Below are 26,964 nucleotides of genomic sequence, written 5' to 3' on the forward strand. Positions count from 1 at the left end.
TTTGTGAGGGTAACCACATCAGGTGACCAATGGCAGGGCAGTTGGAGGCTGACCATCAAGTAATCTCCAGGAATACTTTTATTCCGAGCTGGCAACCAGAGTGGGACATGCCAAGCCCTGGTAATACCTCCTTGATCTGGCTATATTTCCAGCCATGGTGTTGTTTGTATGCTAGAGAGCTGTGCCAGGGACTCCCAGCAGAATCACAGTGGTGATGGGCCTGTGCCCAACAATGTGTGTGGAGTCATAGCATAGATCCTCACTGCTGACAACTATTGCAGTCTTGCCAATAGAGGCCGTTATACAGGCCTCTATTGGCAAGTGTCAGCGTTAAGAGTCCATTCAGTATGAACAGCATTGAAATTTTATAATGATGTTGCGATGATTGAATAGGTTCTATATACAACGATTAAAAAGACATTCTGTTTTTATAACTTCTTGGTCACACTTTTGTGTCAATATTTGTGTCAACAGCTCCTAACTCTGCCACAGTCTTGATAGAAAGAAGTTATATTTATACAGCCATTGGACCAAAGCAAGTGGGCAATTCACCAGTAAGTCAGTCCTCAGATTAGCACAAAACACTATGCAAATGGGAAAATCTTCAAAGAATGAATACTGCACAATGAAAGAAATTTTAGAACAAGAAGGGACAAATTAAGACTGAAGTGGGTGCCTGTCAATACATTGCTCTATCCCAGCGAAGCCTGGGCTGAGTTGCCCACCTACCAAGAGAAAAGGCTCAATAACTTCCATCTCTGGTGTCTATGAAGCATCCTCAGCATCACGAAGAAAGACAAAGTCACCAATGAAGCAGTTTTTGAGAGCAAACATGCCAAGCATACTGGCACTAATAAAGCAAAGAAGGCTTTGCTGGTTTGGGCATGTGCGCAGGATGGAAGATGGCTACATCTCCAAGGATAGGCTATCCAGGCGGGAATCCACGCCAAGACACAACAGGATGCCCAAAGCTCCAATTCAAGGTATTGTCAAAAGAGACATAAAAATTCTCAACATCAATTATGACAAGTGGGAAACTCCAGCTGATGATCGATGCAAATGGTGACACCAACTGTGGGCAGGAGTTCACCACCATGAATGTGGCTTCAGGAGCTCCGAAGCAGACACCAGCTCTGAGAACAAAATGTCAGCAGAGACTGTCCCACATCACCGGCAAGGGATAATTTGGCTGTGAATTTTGAGTGACCATTTAAGATCTCAACAATGCGTTTCTCAGATTTTCATCAGGGTATGGTATCAAGGGGTATGGATCAAAGATGGAGTGAATGTCCAAATGGAGGGCCTGAATGGCTGACTCCGAATTCCACTGTACTATATATTCCTTGCATTCATCCTCACCAATCTGCCTGTTGCAGATGAAACAGTACTGGTAGAAGTGACGACTGCACAGCTCCTGTCCAGATGGATTTCCTGTCTTCACTTTGAGGACACAGTTGAGCATGTTGTGTGGCACTACCACCATGCTAAACGGGATAGGTTGGGAACCAACAGATTGTGGGCCATCAGCAGTAGCAGAATTGTATTCAACCACAATCTGTAGCCTCATGGCACAGCATATCCCCACTCTAACATTACCATCAAGCCAAGGGGTCAACCCTGGTTCACTGAGGATGTAGAAGAGCATTCCAGCAGCAGCACCAGGTATAACTGTCCGGTGAAGCTACAACACAAGACTACATGCATGCTAAACAGCAGAACAGCTTGTTATTAAATAGACAGAGCTCAACAATTCCACAACCAAAAGGGCAGATTAAAGCTCTGCAGACCTGCCACATTTTATCGTGAATGGCGTTAGACAATTAATCCAAAAAACAGCATTTGCAACCATTTTCAGCCAGAAGTACTGAGTTGATGATTCATCTCGGCCTCCTTCCAAGGTCCCCAGCATCACAGATGCCAGTCTTCAGCCAATTTGATTCATTCTACATGATAATTCATTCTACACCTGGAAGTTCCACTCCAAGTCACTCACCATCCTGACTTGGGAATATATCCCCCCCGTTCCTTCACTGGCACTGGATCAAAATCTTGGAACTCCCTCCCTAACAGCACAGTGGGTTTACCTACACCACATGGACTGCAGCAGTTCAAGAAGGCAGCTCACCACCACCTTCTCAAGGGCAACTAGGGATGGGTAATAAATGCTGGCCCAGCCAGCGAAGCCCACAGTCTGAGAATGAATAATAAAAAAATGATATCAAGAAATGGTTGAAGCATTGGACACAGCAAAGGCTATGGGCCTTGGCAGCATTCCAGCTACTGAAGATTTGTCCTCTAGAAATAGCTGCACCCCCTAGCCAAGCTGTTCCAGTACAGCTACAACACTGGCTAGGTGGAAAAATGCCCAGGTATGTCCTGTCCACAAAAGCAGGACAAATCCAATCCAGCCTCAACTTGGGCTAGCAAGCAACATTTGTGCCACACAAGTCCCAGGCAATGATCATCTCCAACAAGAAAGAATCTAACCATCGCCCCTTGATGTTCAATGGTATTACAATCGTCCTGGGTGTTACCATTGACCAGAAACTGAACTGGACCAGCCATTTAATACTGTGGCTACAAGAACAGGTCAGAGGCTAGGAATCCTGCAGTGAGTAACTCACCTCCTGACTCCCCAAAGCCTGTCCAACATCCCTAAGCACAAGTCAGGAGTGTGATGGAATACTCTCCACTTGCCTAGATGAGTGCAGCTCCCACAACACTCAAGAAGCTTGACACCATCCAGGACAAAGCAGTCCATTTGATTGGCACCCCTTCAACAAACATTCACTCCGTCCACCACCGACACACAGTGGCAGCAGTGAGTACCATCTACAAAATGCACTGCAGAAACTCACTAAGACTCCTTTGACAGCAACTTCCAAACCCGTGACCTCTACCACCTAGAAGGACAAGGGCAGCAGATAGTTGGGAACACCACCACCTGTAAGTTCCCCTCCAAGCCACTCGCCATCCTGACTTGGAAATATATAGAACAAAGTAAAGTACAGCACAGGAACAGGCCCTTCGGCCCTACAAGCCTACGCCGATCATATTGCCTGTCAAACTAAAACATTTTGCACTTCCGGGGTCCGTATCCCTCTATTCCCATCCTAATCATGTATTTGTCAAGCTGCCTCTTAAACACCACTATCGTACCTGCTTCCACCACCTCCTCTGGCAGCGAATTCCAGACACTCATTACTCTCTGTGTAAAAAACTTGCCCCGCACATCTCCTCTATAGTTTTCTCCTCTCACCTTAAATCTATGTCCCCTAGTAATTGACTCTTCCACCCTGGGAAAAAGCTTCTGACTATCTACTCTGTCCATGCCATTCATAATTTTGTAAACTTCTTTCAAGTCGCCCCTCAATCTCTGTCGCTCTAGTGAGAACAATCCGAGTTTCTCCAACCTCTCCTCATAGCTAATAACCTCCAGACCATGCAGCATCCTGGTAAACCTCCTCTGCACCCTCTCCAATGCCTCCATATCCTTTTGGTAATGTGGTGACCAGAATTGCACACAATATTCCAAGTGTGGCCTAACCAAGGTTCTATACAGCTGCAGTATGACTTCCCAGCTTTTATACTCAATACCCCTGCCAATGAAGGCAAGCATGCCATATGCCTTCCTGACTACCTTATCCACCTGCGTTGCCACTTTCAGTGACCTGTGGACCTGTACACCTAGATCCCTCTGCCCGTCGATGCACTTAATGATTCTGCCATTTACTGTATAATTCCTACCTGTATTAGATCTTCCAAAATGCATTACCTCGCATTTGTCCGGATTAAACTCCATCTGCCATTTCTCCGCCCATGTCTCCAACCGATCTATATCCCGTTGTATCCTTTGACAATCATTTTCACTATCTGCAACTCCTCCAACTTTAGTGTCGTCTGCAAACTTACTAATTAGCCCAGTTACATTTTCCTCCAAATCATTGACGTATATTACAAACAGCAAAGGTCCCAAAACTGATCCTTCACTGTCACCGTTCCTTCACTGTCGCTGGGTCAAAATCCTGGAACTCCCTTCCTAACAGCACTGTGGGTGTACCTACACTACATGGACTGCAGTGGTTCAAGAAAGCAGCTCACCACCACCTTCTCAAGGGCAATTAGAGATGGGCAATAAATGCTGGCCTGGCCAGTGACACTCGCATCCCATAGAAGAATTTTAAAAAGTCCCATTCGCCATTCAAGTCCCACTCCCATGACACAATTCACCAATCAAAATCACATTTGTGAAGGTAGGGACGAGGAGTTCGAACGCTCCTGACAGGGGCTGCTGATCTGTAGTTCTGCTTGAAGTCTGTTAATTTATGACCAAGGATCAACATTAACTCATCTGTCCTCTACACTGACCTGTCATCTGATGCATTTTTCATTTCATTTGTTGCCATCTCTTTGGTAACTGATCACTAGTCATACATTGAACCTGATTTAGCTTTCAGACTTTCTTCAGAAAGTAAGTGCAACAATCACATGCAGCATTTGGGCTGGATGAAGGAGTCCCCTCATCTGTAATGAGGCTGGGTGTATGAGAAGTCGAGTTAGATTGTACTGCTCTTCCACAGAGCAGAGACGCCCAAGCCTTACCTGTAGGTAATTATTCAGCAACATGTTATTGACGTCTCAATGTGTGAAAAGGAATGTAACATGCAGTAAAATCATTTGATGTGGAAGGTTACAAGTTGTCCCAAGTTGCAAATTACATGTCATCCTCTACATTGCACTCATCATTTCTGCTGACTGCTTATAAGGGTAAAGTAAAGCTTCAATGAATGGGAGCATGGGTCACAGAATCCACCTCATGTTAGTCCCGTCTACATCCTGACTTTATAAAATAACCCTCAGTGTTGCCAGTTTAAAGATTCAGGCATGTCATCTATCAAGTGTCAGTTATGGGACACCTGCACACCCTATGTCAGCCCAAACATGTTGTATACATGAATCACAGCTCCAAAAGTAACCATCTGTCCCAAAAAGGAAGATATCACCAAAATAAATAGGCGTGAAATCCCCTTTATGACAGGAAAGCTTGACTGAAAGTGATACGCTACAACCTTTCCAGTCCGGAATACTTGGGACCAAGTCATTTCTGGATTTCAGAATTTTTTGGATTATAGAATGACATTAGAATATCTAACCACAAGTGTGTAAACCAGAAAACACTGTAGATATATATATACCTGAAGCATAAAACAGTGATCAAACATTATAAAACAGGAATAGAAATGGTTTTGCTTATCAAATACTGTATCTTCCCTGTTTCCACTCCCAAAACTGCACTGAAATGATGCTGAGAGTTGCTGGGTCTGCTCAGAAATTCTCCAGCCAACCAGTCAAACAGATTTCAGACTGGAGAGGTTACAGTGTATATGGTACTTGTATGATTTTTAAAGTCCTGATTAGATCTGAACCTTGAAATGACAGCATAAAATTTTCAGTGGTTCACCCTGAGGGAATTTCCTTGTGTTCAATAAAACCAGGAATGAATTTGTTTGGATATAGTATTATAAATCATTCTAACAAGAGTCTGAATTTCAGAATGGACTTAAGGAAAGGTGTTCACATATTGTTGTAGGTCATCGCAATATATTCAGTGCATCACCAGCGTGGTAGCACCTTCAGAAACATACAGTACATATGGTTACATATTTACACTTACTGTGTGAACATTAGTTGCATGTAGAAACTGGACCTACCTGTTTATATGGACAATCCTTTAATGCACAACAGTCATCCTGTAAAGCATTTTGTAGTACATCATTCAATTTTACTCTCTAGTAAAAAGTTCCAGCAGGTTGTTTAGGAGGCAAGTGTGTAACATTGATCAGTGATCACAAGCCGTGCTTTGCTCATGAAAGGTGCCAAATAAATACAATTTGCAATGACTTACAGGAGGATTCCTCACCCAATGAAAAGTCAGTTTAACTAAAAAAAGTATCTTAATGAGAGTTGTGCCAAATTGAGAATTTGTATATCGGGACTGAACACTTTCTCATTATTCCTCCTCAATCTGTTAACTAACTCAAATGTAGGATAATATCCCTTGCTCCTCAATATGTGCTTGTAGTCATGTGCAGGATAATGAGGTAAGTTACATTTAGTGAATGATCGAATTTGCTGGATAAGATGTTTGAAGTTTAAGTGTCTGCCTCCTGCGATGACACCTCATGGGGGATTCGTCTTGTGTGTTGCTGGTAAATCGTCAGGCTGAGGTTCTATCCAATCACTTTGCTTGGAGCCCTGAGTGCTTAGCGAAACAGCAATTGTCCCGTTCGTTTCATAGTCCATCCAGACTCTGTCAGCTGAAGGGACCTGAGCCAGATTTCAGGAGCAGCCACAGCCTGATACTAGGTCACTGGGTAGGTGGCAGGGGGGGGGCGGTCTTTCAGCAGAAGCTTCATTGACAAGCCTTAGGTTGGAATATGTCAAATTATGGGTTTGTTCTTTGCATTTCATACTTTATCTTGAATTTGATCAAGTAAATAAGGAGATACAATTTCCAGTGTCAGGAGGGCCGGTAACCAGCGGACACATTTAAGATAATGGGGCAAATGAACAAGAGAGGAAATTGTTTTACTCAGCGAGTTACCATGATGTGGAATGTTCTGCCTGAAGGTGGTGGAAGCAGCAAAAGGGAAATAGATAAATGATTGTAAAGAAATCGTTTGAATCATAGGGAAAGGGCAGGGGACTGGCACTAATTGAATAGCTCTTTCAAAAAGGCAGCACAGTCACGATGGGCCGAATAGTCTCCTTTTGCTCTGTATCGTTCAATGATCTTCCTATGCAAGTTTTGGACGGATATTTGATTGCATCTGCAAAAAAAAAAATCAGAGATTCATGATTCTATTTTCTCTGGGGTGTATCAGTCTTTGAACTATAACAGTGTTAGGTGCAGTGGGACTAAGGTTCCCCAGAATAATCTATTGGATCTTAAAATACAAATATTCAGAGGTAAAAGCAATAAGTAAGAAGCCACTTGAGATCGACATTGTGTCTCTTACTGTGGAGGCTGATGCCCAGATTTATCAGGTGAACTTGACATCTGCAAAGACCAATCAGTGTCTTTAATCTCTGAATTATTCAGCCAATTAAAGAAATACTCCAGGAGAGGTCACAAAACCAGCCGAGTGGCTCTTCCCCTTTCATCTCGTGATATTCAAACTTGCCTACCCGAAGGATTTTACTGGTGCAGATAGCAGGGCCAACACCGCCACTAGATCATCCAGCTCTAATATGAAAATCCCAGTTCAGCAGAGTGAAACTGAACAGATGGCTCATTGAATGCATGCAGTTCCCCCAGTCCATCTCTGCAGTGTCCTTGAACGTTGAGCAGCACCCTCCTGCTAGCCTCAGTATCCTGGGTGGCTCCAAATCGGCTAAGCTATGAAGGGGTTCAAAAGTATTGACACAGAGAAGATGTTTCTACTTATGGGGGAGCACAAAAATAAGGGCCGTAAAATATAAGATAGTCACTAATAAATCCAAGAGGTAATTTAGTTGAAGCTTCTTTACCCAGAGAGTGGTTAGAATGTGGAACCCGCTACCCAGGAGTAGGTGAATATTATTGATGCATTTAAGGGGAAGCTGGATACGTACTTGAGGGGGAAAAGAATGGAAGGATATGTTGATAGGGTGAGATGATGCAAGGGTAGGAAACAGTTCATGTGGAGGATAAACACCAACGTAGGCCTGTTGGGATGGTTCTGTGCTCTTAGCGCTGGGTAAAAACACCAGGAGGTGTCAACTTTACTTCTTGCTGTAATTTTGCACACTCTCGTCCCCTATTTACCGCACCCTCACCCACAAAGTGGTATTCCATCGGCCCATTTTCCCCCATCCCTCCCACAATTTCATATGTTCACCCTCTCTCTCTGTGTCGCTCTTCATGTCGCCTGGCTGTACTGTGCCTATCAGACCGAGGTGATGTGGTCAACCACCCGGGTGCCATCCAGGTCCACCATCTCCATGCACTCAATCTCGTTGTGGCTGTCGGGGCTTTTCCTTTCTGCCCGCTTTTTGGAAGGTGGCACAAAGGTCAGGATCACAGGTAGAATGGCAAAGCAGTGGAGGAAGGTGAAAAGCGCGATTAGAAACAGACACCTGAAGAGTGTGCAGATCAGGTTTGAAGGCACCGAACTAAGGGGGATTATACCGATCATGTAACAAAAGTTGCTCTGCAAAATAGCCACTCCATGCAGTTCCAAAGCATTTTTAACCCACTTCGTCCTTGTCAGGTCTTTGCCCAGGACAAATGTAGATATGAATGGTGCACAGTTGTCGATGGTGTAGTTTATCCCATAAATTAAGCAGAGGACAGAGATACAGTCCAGTTCCACATCCCACAGGGTCATGAAGCCAATAACTCCAAACTCCACTGAGGCCACAGTGAGAGTGAGCCAGACATTCAGCAGAGAGTTCACCACCAGGAAGCCAGAGAAGAAGAGAACAAACAGTGCACTGATACACGAGTTCTGCAAAGGTGCTCCCACTGATGAAGCATACCGATCCATATAAATAAAGGACGGGTTGAAAATCATAAACTTCACTTTGTAGGTCAGGGACAGTTTCCTCAGGGTCTCCAACAGATCATAAATCTCTTCTCTGGTGTTCTCTGCCGTCTTGGCCACCAGGTACATGCGTGAGGCGACCACCTCTAGCTCATCGTTGGCTTTCCTCACCAGTATGATATCATCCGAGAATTGGGAATACTGGGGAGTCTTTAGGAAGGAATTCCGTAGAGTTTCTAGGAAGTAGTTTCTGGATACTGGAGTGGTAACATTCAATTTTTTAAGGTAATTCAAATATGTTTCGAACCAAGATATTCTGACAAAGCCTCCAGTGATTTCCAACAAATCCTCCTGAACGCTGGCATTCCAATACTCTATCGGTTCGTAAATATAAAAGCCAATGACAGGACTATAGCTGCTGAAGTATCTCTGCTGCACGGTGCTGTATGAGACAGTACGAGACTCAGTCGCCACCACGTTTCTGAGGTCCAAGCCTTCACTGATCTGCAGGTAGCCCATTAAGGCAAAGGAGATATAAACGAGATAAAACAGAACTACAAAAGGCTTGACATAAGTGTTTGTAATCCAATCGCAATAATACTGCTTGAGAAACCAAAGCAGGAATTGACTTTCGTAGGGATTCGTGTCATTGGGACCTGCTGCCTCCTCACTAAATTTGGACATCATGATAAACCTGTACCAGGCGGGTTTAGCTTGTAGATCATCTGGTTTGGGTACTTTTCTGCAAAAGAGACTGTGCTGGTAATTATTTTCCAAGTAACCAGTGAAGACCAGATTGGAGCCATAGAATGCCATCAGGTAGAGGTAGTTGAAAAGCACAGATATGCACGTGTTAACACAGAACTCCTTCACTGCTTCTATGTTGGTGAAGGGACTGGCACCAATGCCAAATGTCACCATGTACATAGCAGTGGTGAATGTAATGGGCAGCATGGTGTCAGCATACACATTGGCAATCCTCTCCTTCACATGCTGATCCTCCACAGTCTCCCTCCACGATGAGAGCATTTCAAACATGCCATAGAGTCCATGTCCTGAGAAAAGGAAGACAGAAAGGCTTTGATTAAAATCAGCAAACCAAAAAACTGTAGCACCAGGCCAGAAAACTGCTTGTCACACAGTTAAATCTGAGGTAGGTCCTCACTCACTGCACAAACCCTAACCAGCGGAGCTACCCTGCAGGAAACGAGGGCTCTGCACAGGTCCAGCTGCCTGCCTCCTTGAACCTGATATGCAGTTCCATATGTGGGTCTAGGCCTTTGCTTGTTGATCCTGCCATGCGCAGGGGTCGATTTTGACCTTTGGCTGCCTGTTGCAGGATCCAGAGAGCCCCCTCTTCCCCCACCGCACCCAAAACAATTTTGAGGCCCCCCACCTCCCTTAAATTAGTCATTCAAGCAGCAGGATGTCAATTAGCTAGGTGGCCCAGATTATGAGCCCAGGAGTGCTAATCTGAGGCCCACAAAAAGAATTTGATACTTGCCTCTTGGCTAAGCCTCCTTGTTTCCATCACTTGGGCACTGATCAGTGACATTCAGCTTCCTATTAACAGTGCCATACCCTGATTTCCATGTTAAAAGGGACTCATCACTTGAAATAGGCAAGTGTCAGCGATAGGCCCCTTTCAAAATGGTGCCTGCATTCACCATTGGTGCCAGCTAAATGGAGTGAAAATTGACCCCATAATGTGCCAGCTCCAGAACAAATAAGTTATAGTGTCCTAAAGACCACAGTGACAAGCCCCACTGTTTGCTATTTTACTGCACAATTCAATGCGTTGCTTTTGTAACTCTCTTTATTCTATAGTTCAAATTGACATGAGTTTGTATGTTTAATTGTTCTTTGGTGCAGCGACCTGCATTCAGGCCGATCCATTGTCCAGGAATACAGAAATATTACCCCAGTGGTTTTGTGGCCAAATAGCAGTTGTACAGGAGGCCTCCACTGTTTGGCGGGAGACCAGTTAGAGACATTATTAAACCATGACCAATTGTTTGTGCACAAACCTAAGCTGATAGTCCAGTGTGGCACTGAGTGACTACTGCAATGTCAGAGATGCTGCCTTTCAGGTAAAACACCAAACAAAAGCCTTGTTTGCTTTCGGAGGTGGGCATAAAAGATCCCATTGTACCATCTTGAAGAAGAGTAGGGTAGTTCTCCCCAGTGTTCTGGCTGATATTTATTCCTCAATCGACATCAAAAGAAACTATTTTTAAATCATTTATCTCATTGCTATTTGTGGAAGCTTGTGGTGTTCCAATTGGATACTGTGTTTCCTACATTACAACATTCAAAAGTACTTTCGGCCAACTATTACTATTTTCCAGTAACAGGAGGCTGCTGTCAGTCCAAAAAGATGTTCTGCCTACCGCATAATTGAGCAATATTGTGTATGAATTTCAGCGCCTCTATGTTGCCAGGGACATAGACCTCACATCCCAGCGAAATGGCTGATTGAATTAAACTATAGACCAGACTCAGCCAGCCTGCAATTGCAAAATCTAGAACAAAATGTCTACTGTTAGATTTGATTCTGTGATTGGGCAGCGCTTGCTGAACAATCCAGAGTGTGCTAATAGCTACACTAACAACCTATTTAAGATAATCAGTCAAGCTTATAATGTGGCTCATTTACACTTGCTAGAATTGACATACATTCATGCACAGGGACCCTTTCTCTGCAAACAAAAGGAATATGTTCGAGCCTTGAGCCTATTTCCCTGTTGCTTTCTCCAGGGCAATGTCTCAGCCAATCAGAGTTGACTTGTCAACCAATCAGCATCCTTTTCCCCTGTAGTGTAAATAGAGATTATTTGAAATTTGGCATTCTTGCATTTGTCCTGATGAGAGAAAGACGAAAAGCTTTGACAACATGTCTCCCTTTTCAGCAAGATTCAAAAGTACTTCATTGGCTTTAATGTCCTTTCTGACATCCTGAGAGCATGAAAGACATACAAATTCAAGTCTTTTTTTCTTCAAACAGGTTTTCCACTCTCAATGTCAACTCCTCCGCTAGAAGAACATTGGGCAGTGGACATACACATGCCAGCACTGACACTGAGACAAATGGGAGACACTGGCCCAGATGTTCTTGTGGCAGCAAGATTGGCTCTGTTTATAATTTTCTTCATTTCCAATTAGACCACATCACAGTGAGCACATTGGCCAACTGTGAGTGGAGTGGCTCCCAGTCCAGCAAGACCTTGATTTTAAAATTCTGGAGAAATGAAACCATTGCTTGTGACCTATGCAACTATTCTCCAATCTAAGTGGCAGCAGCAAGAGAACAGGTATCCATCAAGCAAAGGCACAGTCACAGTAGGTTGCCATGGAGATGGAACTGTGATAATTAACTTAAACACAGTTTTGGCAAGCATAATGGTGGAGCAATGTAAATAGCCCAGGACATATTGGTGTGACATAAGTATTACACAATTTTCCTGGAAAATCTGCACAAGAATAATTGTGCACAGCATAGATACGCTTTTACTATGAGACAGGTTTTCAGGAAAATCTGGCCAACACCATCAGATGAAACAAATAGTCAGCTTTGTGTGCCTCACAAAATTGAATTCAAACTTGCCTTTAATTCCCCAATGGCCTCCCATATGCCAGGATGATACAGGACATAGGCCTCAAACGCCAAGCAGGCACAGGCCCCAAACAATCTACAGGCCCCAAACACTGACAGTCCACTTTAACAAGCCTTTAACACTTAAGGGCCACAGGCTTCAAACGCTAACAGGCCACAGGCCTCAAACACCAACTGTTTTTTTTTATTCATTCATGGGGTGTAGGCATCACTGGCTAAGCCAGCATTTATTGCCCTTGTTCATAGGGCATTTCAGAGTCAACAACATTGCTGTGGGTCTGGAGTCACATGTAGGCCAGGTATAGATGGTAGGTTTCCTTCCCTAAAGGACATCAGTGAACCAGATAGGCTTTTACAACAATCAACTTTTAATTCCAGATTTTTATTGCTGCTGTGGTGGATTTGAATCTGGGTCCCCAGAGCATTACCCTGGGTCTCTAGAATACTAGTCCAGTGACAATACCACTATGCCACCACCTCAGAGGCCTCAAACACCTAAAGGGTCACAGGCCTCAAATGCTTACAAGTCACACACCTCAAACACCAGTCAATCACAGGCCTCAAACACCTACTAGTTGCACTAACATACCACAGGCCTCAAAACCCTACAAGATCGCTGAGCTCAAAACTGTGAGATATAGAGAGTGGAACTTTCTTTGAAATGGCACTCAGAGGGACAGATACTGAGGGTGAAAAATCAATACCTGGCATAAATGCTGGGGCAAGTGGTTAAACAGGCAGCTATGCTGTGCCCAAATTCTCTCGCTCTTTAATGCCTTTCTATTGATTCTTGGGGTTGAGCACCCAAATACATCTTGGCTCATTGTTCTCTTATAGCTGTGTTTATTTGCGCTGCAACACTCAGGGGACAATCTTGTGCACATGCACAGATACAGCATCAATGTCAGTGCCAGATACTATGTCAGCTGAAAGTGAGAGATGCTTTTTAAGTGCAACTCTGCTTTCTGTCACTGCATTATGCATTTCTTTGCAAGATGGTGTCTTATAAAATCGATTAATGGAAAAAATTGCAACCACTCAGAGCAACCTTTTAAGAGTCAAGTTCTTGTAATTGCAAAACCATCTTCAGCTGCTTTATCAATGACCTTCCTTCCATCATAAGGTCAGAAGTGGGGATGTTCGCTGATGATTGCATAATGTTCAGCACCATTCGCGACTCCTCAGATACTGAAGCAGTCCATGTCCAAATGCAGCAAGACCTGGACAATATCCAGAGTTGGCTGATATGTGGCAAGTAACATTCATGCCACACAAGTACCAGGCAATGACCTTCTCCAACAAGAGAGAATCTAACCATCGCCCCTTGATATTCAATGGCATTACCATTGCTGAAACCCCACTATCAACATCCTGGGGGTTACCATTGACCAGAAACTGAACTGGACTAGCCATATAAATGCTGTGGCTACAAGAGCAGGTCAGAGGCTGGGAATGCTGCAGTGAGTAACCCACCTCCTGACTCCCCAAAGCCTGTCTGCCATCTACAAGGCACAAGTCAGGAGTGTGATGGAATACTCCCCACTTGCCTGGATGAGTGCAGCTCCCACAACACTCAAGGAGCTTGACACCGTCCAGAATAAAGCAATCCGCTTGATTGGCACCACATCCACAAACATTCACTCCTTACACCACCGACGCACAGTGGCAGAACCTCCCCAGATAAACTCCAACCCTGAATCTGCATTGTCTACAGATAAACTCAAACCCCTGCAGATAAGCTCAATTGCTCACAGAACACACAAACTATCTACAAACTGTAGAAGCCCCAACAATAGAGGGGTCAAAGCCTGGCAAATCCAAGTACTCAAACATGACAGGGTCTCAATTCTCTACAGGTTACATTATCTCAAATGCCTTCAGATAAAGAGTGGAAAACCTACACTTCACAGAGAGGAAGAGATCAAAGATGAAGATGGCAAACCTAACAGGGAGTGTTCAAACCACTACACATCACAGAGTTCGAACTTGAGCAGATAGAGAAATGAAACCCTTTCAGGTAGAGACAAACAACTACAGATTGGGAGCTCAAATCCCCATAGATAGAGACTTCAAAACACTGCAGATCACAAAATTTAACCTCTAGAGAGAGAGATCTCAAACCCCGGCAGGGAGTTAAACTTCTTATAACTAGTTGGTGAAAGGGGCCAGAAGTCAATCTTTACTCAGTTTCAGAGTTATTCACAAAATGAGACATTAAAAATGTATAGCTCCTAACTCTGCAACAACTTACCACCATATCAATAGATGTCTCTTTATATTGGAACAAGTAATTAACCAATAAATGCCACCGCCCCCCGCCCCATGTCCCCTTAACCTTAATTTATACAGTTAACAGATACCCTTTATCATTTTTAAATAAAACTTAATATTCACAAAAGGTATTTCAAAACAAATCAAAGAAGAAAAAAATGCTTTTCCATATTATCTGTAAAGCGTTACATTATAAACTGGCTCTCTTCCATGAAACCCAATAATTGGTACAAGACTCCCTCTTGTGAAACAATCAGGTAATTGATCAACAATTGTATCTAAGCATTTGATCTTGGAGATTTCCTTTCTCTCTAACATTTGTTTCACACTATTGAGGTCTTAATCTTTTTTGACTTACACTTTTTGTAGAGTTTACATTATCCCACAAGGAATGATTCAATGTAACATTCAATGGGCAAACTTTTGCATTACATCTCTGGTGTAGAACTTCCCCTAAAAAATTGACAAATAGGATCTCATACCTACTGTTTCCACAACAGCCAGTGTTTCTGCAGCAAAAGTATGTTTAACAACCCTTCTTAATTTCTTTGCTTCACAGGCTAAATGAGAACGTTTCCCAATTTCACCCTCCAAAACATTATGATACCCACTGCACTTGAATACCCATCAGGAAGATTGGCAAGTGAAGCATCACAAAGATAACTAATTTCATATTCTGTGGGTCACCTAAGCATGGAAACTTAAGTATGCATTTCTCCATATTTAATCTTTTAAATGTTTCATTTGCCATTTAAAGATTCTCAACCTTAGGGTGCTTCATTGTAGTATTTAGTTCCAATACATCAAGACTAGCATTCGCCCTTGTGTGAATGCATACCAAATTCAATTGACCAATCAAATTTCACAACGGCTCTGTCTCTTCTTTAGATGTGACATCATCTTTCTGTGATGACCTAGCATGATTAACCAGGATAGGAGTAACACTCTGTGATTCAAAGTCACTCCAGACCTATTCTGCTTGCTATCTAAACCAAAACTTCCAATCTTAAATTCCACTTTTATCATATTAATAGCACATTTGCCAAAGTCCACAGTACATCAACATGCATCATGAAGAGGCCTGAAATATTCCTTTTTTGATACCAATAAAACACTGTAGGATCTGCTTTTAGTTGAACACAGCATACTTTCAGCAAAACAGATCTCACTGAAAAATACCACACCCCCAAAGCATCATTCAGGCCATGTTTCCTCGCTGCATCGCTTGCTCATTAGGTAGTTTCAGAAACATGTCTCTTTGAAATTTTTCACCCTGCCCAAACATAGCGCAAAGTGCTGGCTCAGGGAGATCAGCTCAGATTTGAAACTTTAAATAAAAGTATTTTTAAAATTTCCCTGCCATGTCCCCTCATGTGCCACTGTCACATGAGTGGGGACATGTCCATAATTTTTATTGAAACCTTTAATCAAAATTTAAATACCCTCATGAAACCTCATCCCGCCCGTTTATGAGCTTTCATGCTTTTTCCAAGGCCCGCCTGGGCTCCCGGCCTGCCCGCCAACTCTAAGGTTGGATGGGCAGGTCCATCAATCAGGTTAATTACCTTTTTAATGGCCTTAATAGGCGCCTGCCGAACTGAAAATCTGAATGACGCGGGGTGACGTCGGGACACGCTCGCCAACCGGAAGATATTGCCCTAGGTTACCCTATAGTTTATTGGCAGCCACCAAAACATCACGGTCATGAGGACTTCTGCTTTTAGTCTTATCACGAGACTGTTCTGGAGTCCACCTTTCATTGTGTCATCTATTCAAGCTGCAGCTTCTACTTGCAATTCAATGTCTCTCGGGACTATCACTGTAGGGTCTCTCTCTCACTCGGTCACAGACTCTTTCTCTGGGACGTGATCATTTGCTAACATAAGAGTCACTCTCAGACCTATTGTTAGATCTCACACTGCGCTTTCTTACTTTCCATTCTTTCACCTCATTCTGCCAGTCCATGGACCTCAGTTCTTGGCGAATATACGAACAAGGAGCAGGAGTAGGCCATTCAACCCCACAAGCCTGCTCCGCCATTTAATAAGATCATGGCTGATCTGATAGTAACTTGAAATCTGCATCCCACCCACCCCCGATAACCTATCACCCCCCCTTGCTTACCAAGAATCTATCTATCTCTGCCTTTAAAATATTCAAAGATTCTGCCTCCACCACCTTTTCAGGAAGGGAGTTCCATAGGCTCACGATCCTCTGAGTGAAAAAAATTTGCCTCATCTCTGTCTTAAATGGGCGACCCCTTATTTTCTGTTCTAGATTCTCCCACAAGAGGAAACATCCTCTCCACATCTACCCTGTCAAGTCCCCTCAGGGTCTTATCTGTTTCAGTCAAGTTGCCTCTTACTCTTCTAAACTCCAGCGGATACAAGCCTAGCCTGTCCAACCTTTCCTCATAAGACAACTCACCCATTCCAGGTATTAGTCTGGTAAACCTTCTCTGAACTGCTTCCAATGAATTTACATCCTTTATTAAATAAAGTGACCAATACTGTATATAGTACTCCAAATGTGGTCTCACTAGTGCCCTGCACAACTGAAGCATAATCTCCCTACTTTTGCTTTCAATTTCCTTTGCAATAAATGATAACATTCTGTTAGCTTTCCTAATTACTTACTGTACTTGCATACCAGCCTTTTGTGGTTCATGCGCTCGGACACCCAGATCCCTCTCCATTTCAGAGCTCTGCAATCTCTCACCATTTAGGTAACATGTTTCTCTTTTATTCTTCCTGCTAAAATGGACAATTTCACATTTTCCCACATTGTACTCCATCTGCCAGACCTTTGCCCACTCACTTAACCTCTTTATATCTGTTTGTAACCTCCTTATGTCTTCTTCACAATTTACTTTCCTACATATCTTTGTGTCATCAGCAAATTTGGCATCCATCCCTTCAATCCCTTTATCCAAGTCATTTGTATAAATTGTAAACTGTTGAGGTCCCAGCATGTCATGTCACTCATTACATCTTGCCAACCTGAAAAAGACGCATTTATGCCTACTCTCTGTTTTTGTTAGCTAGCCAATCTTCTATCCATGCCAATATGTTACCCCCTATACCATGAGCTTTTATTTTCCACAATAACCTTTGATGAGGCACTTCATCAAATGCCTTCTGGAAATCTAAGTACAGTACGTCCATCGGTTCCCCTTTGTCCACAGCACATGTTACTTCCTCAAAGAACTCCAATAAGTTGGTTAAACATGATTTCCCTTTCATGAAACCATGTTGACTCTGCCTGATGACCTTGAGCTCATCCAAGTGTCCTGTTATAACTTCTTCAATAATAGCTTCTAACATTTTCCCTACGACAGATGTTAAACTAACTGGCCTCTAGTTTCCCGCCTTCTGTCTCCCTCCCTTTTTGAATAATGGAGTTACATTTGCTTTCTTCCAATCTAATGGGACCTTCACCGAATCTAGGGGCTGCATCTTCCAGTCGGCGAGCAGGAGGCGGGGTCCGCTCACCGACGTGTAAAATGATGCGGGGTGACGTTGGGTGGGCGTCTCGATGTCACCCTGTGTCATTTGCATTTTCAGGTTGGCGGCCATTTAAAGCCCTTAATAAAGTAATTGAATCAATCAATTAAGGTTGGCGGGCAGGCCAGGAGCCCAGGTGGGCTTCCGAAAATACATGAAACCTCATCCACGGGCGGGATGAGGTTTCATGAGGTTTGTATTAACTGTCTAAATAAAAGAAATTGACATGTCCCAGTTCATGTGACAGTGGCACATGAGGGGACATGTCAGTAATTTTTTTTCTAATCTTTATTCAATGTTTCAAACCTGAACCGATCTCCCTGAGGCAGCACTTTGCCTCAGGGAAATCTGGGTGCTCTTTCATGCGCATGTGTGAAAGAGCGCAATCCTGGCTCAGGGAAATCCCCTCCTCATGCCCGCACAGGGAGTGCATAGCGCGAGTGCATAGACGTCATGCTGGGAGGGCCTTAATTGGCCCACCCACGTAAAATGGTGGTGCGCCCGATCGAGAACGAACTCGCCTGCGCCCGCTCCCCCACATCTCCCCCGATGGGGGGAAAATGTTGCCCTAGGGAGTTTTGGGAAATTAAAACCAGCGCATCAACTCTCTCACTAGACACTTCTTTTAAGACCCTAGGATGACGTCCATCAGGACCCGGGCTCTTGTCAGCCCGCAGCTCCAACAGTTTACTCAGTACCACTTCTCTGGTGACTGTAATTTTCCTGACTTCCTTCCTCATTTCCATTTCCTAGTTTATAGCTGCTTCTGGGATGTTGCTTTTATCCTCAATAGTGAAAACTGAAGCAAAATACCTGTTTAATTCATCTGCCATCTCCTTGTTTCCCATTATCAATTCTCCAGACTCACTTTCTATAGGACCAACGCTCACTTTGTTAACTCGTTTCTTTTTTTAAATTTCTATAAAAACTCTTACTATCTGTTTTTAAATTTCTGGCTAGCTTTCTCTCATACTCTAAATTTTCCCTCCTTAGTAGTCTTTTAGTCATTCTTTGCTGTTCCTTAAAATCTGTCCTATCTTCTGGCCTTCCACCCATCTTTACACAATTATATGCTTTCTCTTTAAGTTTAATACTATCTTTAACCTTTCTAGTTAACCACGGATCATGTGCCCATCCCTTGGACTTTTTCTTACTCTTTGGTATGTATCTATTCTGTGCATTCTGAAATATCCCCTTAAATATTAGCCACTGCATCTCTATTGACCTATCCTTTACCCTAATTTGGCAATTCACTTTAGCCAGCTCAGCTTTCATGCCCTCAAAATTGACCTTATTTAAGATTAAAAACTTAGCCTCAGACCCACTCGGCTCTCCGTCAAACTGAATATAAAATTCAAACATATTATGGTCGCTGCTACCTATGGTCGCTGCTATCACTATCCTCCTGAACATCTAGCCAATATTTAAATTTGCCAGTAGCTTTTCATGCACGCTACATAATAGTCATATACCTTCATTCACTGGGTCTTTCTGGAATATATGTCACCCAAGTCCCCACTTATGGCTGGTCCAGTTTAGTTTCTGTCAATGGTAACCCCCAGAATGTTGATGGTGGGGGATTCAGCGATGGCAATGCCTTGAATGTAAAGGGGCAATGGTTGGATTCTCACTTTTTGGAGATGGTCATTGCCTGACCCTTGTGTGGCGTAAATGTTATTTGCCACTTGTCAGCCCAAGCCTGGATATTGTCCAAGTCTTGCTGCATTTGGACATGGACTGCTTCAGAGTCTGAGGAGTCGCGAATGGTGCTGAGCATTGTGCAATCATCAGTGAACATCCCCACTTCTGACCTTATGATGGAAGGAAGGTCATTGATGAAGCAGCTGAAGATGGTTGGGCCTAGGACACCATCCTGAGGAACTCCTGTAGTGATGCCCTGGAACTGAGATGACTGACTTCCAACAACCACAACCATCTTCCTTTGTGCTAGGTATGACTCCAACCAGTGGAGAGTTTTCCCCCTGATTCCCATTGACTCCAGTTTTGCTAGATCTCCTCGATGCCACACTCAGTCAAATGCAGCCTTGACATCAAAGGCAGTCACTCTCACCTTACCTCAGGAGTTCACTCTTTTGTCCATGTTTGGACCAAGGCTGTAATGAGGCCAGGAACTGAGTGGCCCTGGCAGACCCCAAACTGGGCATCAGTGAGCAGGTTATTGCTAAGCAAGTGCCGCTTGATAGCACTGTTGATGACTCCTTCCATCACTTTACTGATGGTTGAGAGTAGACTGATAGAGTGGTAATTGGCTGGGTTGGATTTGTCTTACCTTTTGTGGACAGGACATACCTGGGCAATTATCCACATAGCCGGGTAGATGCCAGTGTTGTAGCTGTACTGGAATAGCTTGGCTAGTTCTGGAGCATACATCTTGAGGACTGTTGCCAAAATATTGTCAGGGCTCATAGACATTGCAGTATTCAGTGCCTTCAGCCATTCACTGATACCACATGGAATGAATCAAATTGGCTGAAGACTCGCAACTGTGATTTTTGAGGAGCTCAGGAAGAGGCCGAGATGGATCATCCACATAGCCCCTCTGGTTGAGACCCTCTGGGGTCTCACTAGCCAGCAGCAACAGACACTGCGGTTTGGGGCCTCACTAACCATTAGACAGGGGCAATGTGGACTCTGGTCTCACTAACCATGAGGGACAGGCAATGTGGACTCTGGTATCACTAACCACCAGCTGCAGATAATGTGTGTTAAGTTCCAATAGTTGCTTAGAAATGAAGACTGAAACAAGACAGTCTCCTTCAGACAGAGTTTTATTGTTTGTCATAAAACTCTCCACAGACAGAACTAGTCTCAGCTGTTATCCCTTTTATACAACCAAATGCATACTTAGTTAAACAACCCAATGAATAGCAATTGAACTTCTTTAACAATTTCCGTCCCTAACAGATTCCCCTCTTCATAAAAAGAAAGTAACCCTTAAGTTTATATAATCACACAAAAAATAATATTAATAACAAACATCAACATATATTTTTCATTCAATAAATTGACTTTACTCCCCTCTTTAAGAAAGAACACATGTAGAGATATGTCGACACAAAAGAAGTATTTTTTCTTAAAGAAAATTACATCCCTCTTTGAGGATCTTGAGTAACTTCTTGGAGCTCGCTCCTCTTGTGGTGAAGCTGTCAGATAATTGGTAGCTGCTATCAATCCATTTGATCTTGGCAATCTCCTTATTCTCCATTTAAGCTTGTAATGTCAATTCACAACCTCTTCTCATTAATACACTTCGTAGAGTGAACATTTTCCCAAAGTGACTTGTTGTCCATAAAACATTCTATATGTACCATTCCTGAATACCCTTTTCCATTTAAAACTTCTGCCAGTATCTTTGATAGAAAGAATGCCATATCTATCACCTCAACAAGGGCGAGAGCCTCTGCTGCCAACGCGCTTTTTACAACTCTTCGTATCTTTGTAGATTCTCATGCCAAAGGGCAGCATTTGCTTTTTTCCCCCATGAGAAATATTATAAATCCTCACGCACTCAAAAATCCATCACATTGATTTGCACAAGACGCATCACTGAACACAGTTTCATTTTTCTAAGATCACCCAAAGATGGGAATTTCAAAACACGATGCTCCATTTTGAATTTTGTCAATGTTTTGTTTGCCTGAATGATTTCTTCAGCCTCGGGATTGTTCATTTTAGTGCTCAATTCCAAAACGTCAAAACTGACATCCAGCCTTGTTTGTTTGCCTAGCCAATTGAGTTGCCCAATTAGACTTCGGAGTACCTCTTTTTCTGTTTCAGAAGCTGCTGTACCTTTCTGGGAGGCCCTACCACAACTACTTGCAATGGGATTGACGTTCTCTAAACAGGATTGCTGATGTAAATGGACATGTGATCCGCTCTGCCTGATTTCCAATTCAATGTACTTAAACACACCAGAAGCCTGACTTCCAATTTTAAACTCCGTTCTGAGCCCATTAACGACAGTTGTTTCAAATTCACTACAACCACACAACAAAAAAATCATCTACATGCATCATAAAGATGCCTCTAAGTTTCCCTCCACAGTGCCAATGAAGCATTGCCGGGTCTGCTTCCAACTGAAGACAGCCCAATTTTAACAAAATTGACCTCACTGAGAAATACCAAACTCTGGAGGCATCATTTAAACAGTATACGCATTTATTTAGCTTCCAGAATGTTCCTTCTGTTTAGGCACCTCTTCTTGGTGGACGTAGATAAAGTTCCCTTTGAAGTTGTTGTCCCTGCAAAAAAGCAGCTTTAATATCAATGGACTAACATTCCCAAACATTTGTAGCTAATGGAGCCAAAAAAAATCTACAGCATAACTTTCCCTGCTGTAGATGAATCTATCCTTATATCCTGATCACCCAATTTTTCTTCAAACCCTCGTGCCGCTAGCCTGGCTTTAGCTTTACAAGTCCCATCAGGAAGCACCTTTTCCATGCATATCCATCTATGAGACAGAGCTGGTTGTTCCCTATCTGGCACCTCTGTGTATACTCCAAATTCTTTCCAACTATGTAGTTCTTGCTCTTTGGTATCCTTTGTTAATCTATCATCCAATTTGTTTGAAGTTACTAAGAGTTCTCAATCACATGGTCTTCTGCACATTTTAACGCTACCAGTCTGTACCATATTCCTTGACCTTGTTAAGCCATGCCCTCTATCCTGCCTTCTATCATACTCCGGACTGTTACTGTTTGATCTCCCTCTCCCATTTATAGATGTTCTTTCAACAGTTCGCAATCTCTTCCTAGAGGCATCTTCACTTCCAGACCCACTGTCTGAACTGATACTGCATTTCCGTGCCTTCCATTTTTGTTCTTCATGTTCCCAATCCATATGCCTAACCTCCTGTCCTTTATCTCGTACATTTAATCAGTTTTTATATTTTCCAGTGGCCTTCCCTGCTCTACCTACAATCGTTGCTTCCCACCAACGACTGGCCCCTTCTGGCAAGTATGTAACTTTAATGCCAGCTTTCAGCAGTTGTCCTCTGGGACAAATCACCTCATCTTCTTCGTCCAAATTACTGTCTCTATCTTTAGATACCCTGTCAACTTCAGCTACCTGGTCCTCACAATCATGTAATATATGGTTAAGAGAAGTACATGGTTCCTTGTCCCTTCCTACACTTTCTGAACCCGTAAATTTGTAATCTGCACCAACTAACCTTGAAGAGTGTACTCGAGTCACCTGGTTCCCATGTTGTAAAATGACTGTTTTACCACCTTTACCTATAATCTTTCCTGGGCCTTTCCACTCATTAAGTCTTTCTCTTTTATAGTATACCATGTCTCCCTAATTGAAAATAATTTCCGATGGTCGTACATTGTGTCTTAGAGCTCTTCGAATTCTCTGAAACTTCGGCTTTAAGAAACGCTCTTCTAAGATAAGAACATAAAGAACATAAGAACTAGGAGCAGGAGTAGGCAATTCAGCCCCTCGAGCCTGCCCCGCCATTCAATACGATCATGGCTGATCTCATCTTGGCCTCAACTCTAATTTCCTGCCCTCTCCCCATAACATTTCAACCCATTACTAATTAAAAATCTGTCTATCTCCTCCTTAAATTTATTCAGCGTCCCGGCATCCACTGCAATCTGAGGTAGTGAATTCCACAGATTCACAACCCTTTGAGAAAAGTAATTCCTCCTCATCTCTGATTTAAATCTACCACCCCTTAGCCTAAAACTATGGCCTCTCGTTCTAGAATGCCCCACAAGGGGAAACATCCGCTCCATGTCTACTTTGTCTATCCCCTTTAGCATCTTATATACCTCAATTAGATCTCCTCTCATCCTTCTAAACTCTAGCAAGTATAGGCCTAAACTGCTCAATCTCTCCTCATAAGACTAGACCTGCATCTTCGGAATCAATCTAGTGAACCTCCTCTGAACCGCCTCCAATGCAACTACATTCTTCCTCAAGTAAGGGGACCAAAACTGTGCACAGTACTCCAGGTGCGGTCTCACCAATGCCTTGTACAGTTGCAACAACACTTCCCTATATTTATACTCTATTCCTTTAGCAATAAATGCCAAAATTCCATTTGCCTTCCTTATTACCTGCCGTACCTGCATACTAGCTTTCAGCGATTCATGCACGAGGACACCCAAATCCCTCTGCACTGAAGCATTCTGAAGTTTGTCTCCATTTAAATAATAAGTCGCCTTTTTATTCTTCCGACCAAAGTGGATAAGCTCACACTTATCCACGTTAAACTCCATCTGCCAAATTTTGGCCCATTCATCTAACCTGTCAAGATCCATTTGTAACTTTCTTATTTCTTCATTGCAACTTACTTTGGTGTCATCTGCAAATTTAGCTATAGTACCTTCTGTCCCTGAATCCAAGTCATTAATATAGATTGTAAATAGTTGGGGTCCAAGGACCGAACCCTGTGGCACCCCACTAGTTACAGCTTGCCATCCAGAAAAAGACCCATTTATCCCGACTCTCTGCTTTCTGTCGGTTAGCCAATCCTCTATCCAAGCTAATATATTACCCCTAACTCCATGTGATTGTATCTTTTGTGCAGCACCTTATCAAAGGCTTTCTGGAAGTCCAGATATACTCCATCTACAGGATCCCCATTATCCACTTTGCTTGTCACATCTTCAAAGAACTCTAGCAAATTAGTCAAATACGATTTACTCTTCATAAAACCATGCTGACTCTGATGGATTGCATTTTGACTTTCCAAATGTCCCATTACTACTTCCTTAATAATGGATTCCAACAATTTCCCAATGACAGACGTTAAACTAACTGGTCTACAGTTTCCTACTTTCTGCCTCCCCACCTTTTTGAATAAGGGCGTTATATTCGCATTTTTCCAATCCACTGGAACCTTTCTAGAATCCAGGGAATTTTGGAATATTATAGCCAATGCATCCACTATCTCCGCTGCCACTTCCTTTAAGACCCTGGGATGTAGGCCATTAGGTCCTAGGGATTTGTCACCCTTTAATCCCAATAATTTGCTCAATACTTTTTCTCCAGTGATGGTGATTGTTCTAAGTTCCTCCTTCTCTATACCCTCTGCACTACCTGTTTCGATTGGGGTGGTACTAGTGTCCTCCACTGTGAAAACTGAGGCAAAATATTGATTAAACGTCTCTGCCATTTCTGCGTTCACCACTATTAACTCCCCAGTCTTATCCTCTAAGGGACCAACATTCACTTTAGCTACTCTCTTTCCTTTTATATATTTGTTGAAGCTTTTGCTATCAGTTTTCACATTTTGTGCTAGTTTTCTTTCGTAATTTACCTTTGCTCTTTTAATTTTTTTTTAGTAACCCTTTGTTGATCTTTAAAAGTTTCCCAATCTTCCAGCCTGCCACTGACCTTTGCAATTTGGCATGCCTTAGTTTTTGCCTTTATGTTATCTTTAACTTCCTTGCTTAGTTCCTTCTACTTGCATGTAGTGTGTTTAAATGCTCAGAAAAGGTAGAGCTAATTATAGTTCCCTCCCAAGCTAGGGATAATCACTGAGGACTGAAGGAATTTTTGGGTTTATACCATATACCAAATGACATGGGCTACAGCCCCCAACCATCTGCAGTGAATTCTTGGCATGGACAGCCCATGCTAGAGCTGATGTTAATTCACAGCTTGGTCTATCCATCAATATTTTACGAAGCATCTCATCTATAACCGCGTGATTCCTTTCACACACTCCATTACTAAAGGGGCTTTCTGCTGCGGTATTCATAACTATTATATTCATGTTTATGCACATAACCCGGAACCCGTCGTTAGCAAATTCGCCCCCATTATCAGTGAGGAATTTCACTGGCAGTCCCAATCCGGTCCCTATCCACTTCTCCATTATCTGATCCACAACTATTATCTTTTCTTTACTGTATACGATTGTTGACTGGTTAAACCTTGTTGCCAAATCTACGAAATGTAAATTAAAAATGTTCTTTTCTTTATCCCACACTTTTAAATCCATCGCCACTTCATTGAAATCCATCACTAAAGGTTGACTCACTATCGGTGGTGACGGTGTCCTTCTGTATTTCTTACATATATCACATCTATCGCTTATCTCCTCTAAGTTTAGAGTACTCTCCATCCCTTAGCAAAATTTTAATCATTGATAAGAAGGTTGGGCAAACTGCCGATGCAGTTTTAACACAATTTGCTTTTCGTCTTCCAAATTCCTACCCCCTGACATTAATAACACTTCTTTCATCTCCTTTGTAGAAAAGTTAGGTTTCATTAAGGAATACAGTCGTGTCCAGATTGCATAAATTGTAAATCCACAGATTTTCCAAATACAATGACCTTGTTATTTTCCATGTCTTCATTTGCGCTTTCTTCATCAATGGTCTGCTCAGCAGTAATGGTACATCTGTGCTGATAAAATGATTGACTCCAGCTGTTTTACAGGGAATCGCTACCCTTTTTAAAGATTTTAGGGTATTATCATCTCCAAATCTAAAATTGGTGGAACTCTCAAATTCTTTAACCTTATTCCGGTCCTTGTCATTTAAAGAGTCCAGGTCGCATTTTAACCAGTCTTTTCCACAGACTGCAGACGTGCATCCGCTATCTAGCACTGCACAGTTGAAGGACTCTGCCACCAAGGCATTCATCACCGGGCTGAAACTTCTTGTAACTAATACAATGTCCTCTCTTTGGTCAATATTTCCATCTTCTGCTTCTGAGTCTTCTGTCTCATGTTTAATTTCGAACACCTCATTATATCGTTTACGACAGTTCATTGCATAATGGTATTTTGAATCTCATTTAAAACACCGATTGACCCACACCCTGGGCATTTCTGGGGTTCATTCTTTTGTCGTAAATCCCTAATTCTTTTCTCCTGCCATAATTGTCCAAGGTGTTTCTGACTCCGTTGTTTCTAGTTACAAATCTCCTTTTGTACTGATGCCTGTGGCCTGTTTCTAAATGATCTCGCCATCCCGTTAACATTGTATCCTCCATTTTCTGTCTTACCGCCGAATGAGCCATTTGTGCCATGAACGCTGTTGGAAAGGAATGTTTTCTGAGGAATTTT

At 42.8% G+C, this 26,964-nt stretch overlaps 1 protein-coding gene across 5 annotated transcripts in view; it reads right to left on the reverse strand.

Annotated features, from left to right (window-relative positions):
• Positions 1 to 26,964, reverse strand: part of ptchd1 (patched domain containing 1) — a 122,907-nt gene that overhangs the window by 13,110 nt on the left and 82,833 nt on the right. For 2 of the 5 annotated variants that reach the window (XR_013579137.1, XR_013579139.1), the window contains exons 3-4: positions 7,615 to 9,580; positions 5,712 to 6,830 (exon numbers count right to left, since the gene is read on the reverse strand). Coding sequence is in view for 1 of the 5 variants with exons in the window: in XM_078559583.1 (XP_078415709.1) it covers positions 7,929 to 9,580 (1,652 nt within the window). In the remaining 4 variants the exon portion in view is untranslated. The other 3 variants (XR_013579140.1, XR_013579138.1, XM_078559583.1) reach the window with 3 other exon arrangements.

The sequence above is a fragment of the Cetorhinus maximus genome, chromosome 16, assembly GCF_964194155.1.
Source record: "Cetorhinus maximus chromosome 16, sCetMax3.hap1.1, whole genome shotgun sequence".
Lineage (NCBI taxonomy): Eukaryota > Metazoa > Chordata > Chondrichthyes > Lamniformes > Cetorhinidae > Cetorhinus > Cetorhinus maximus.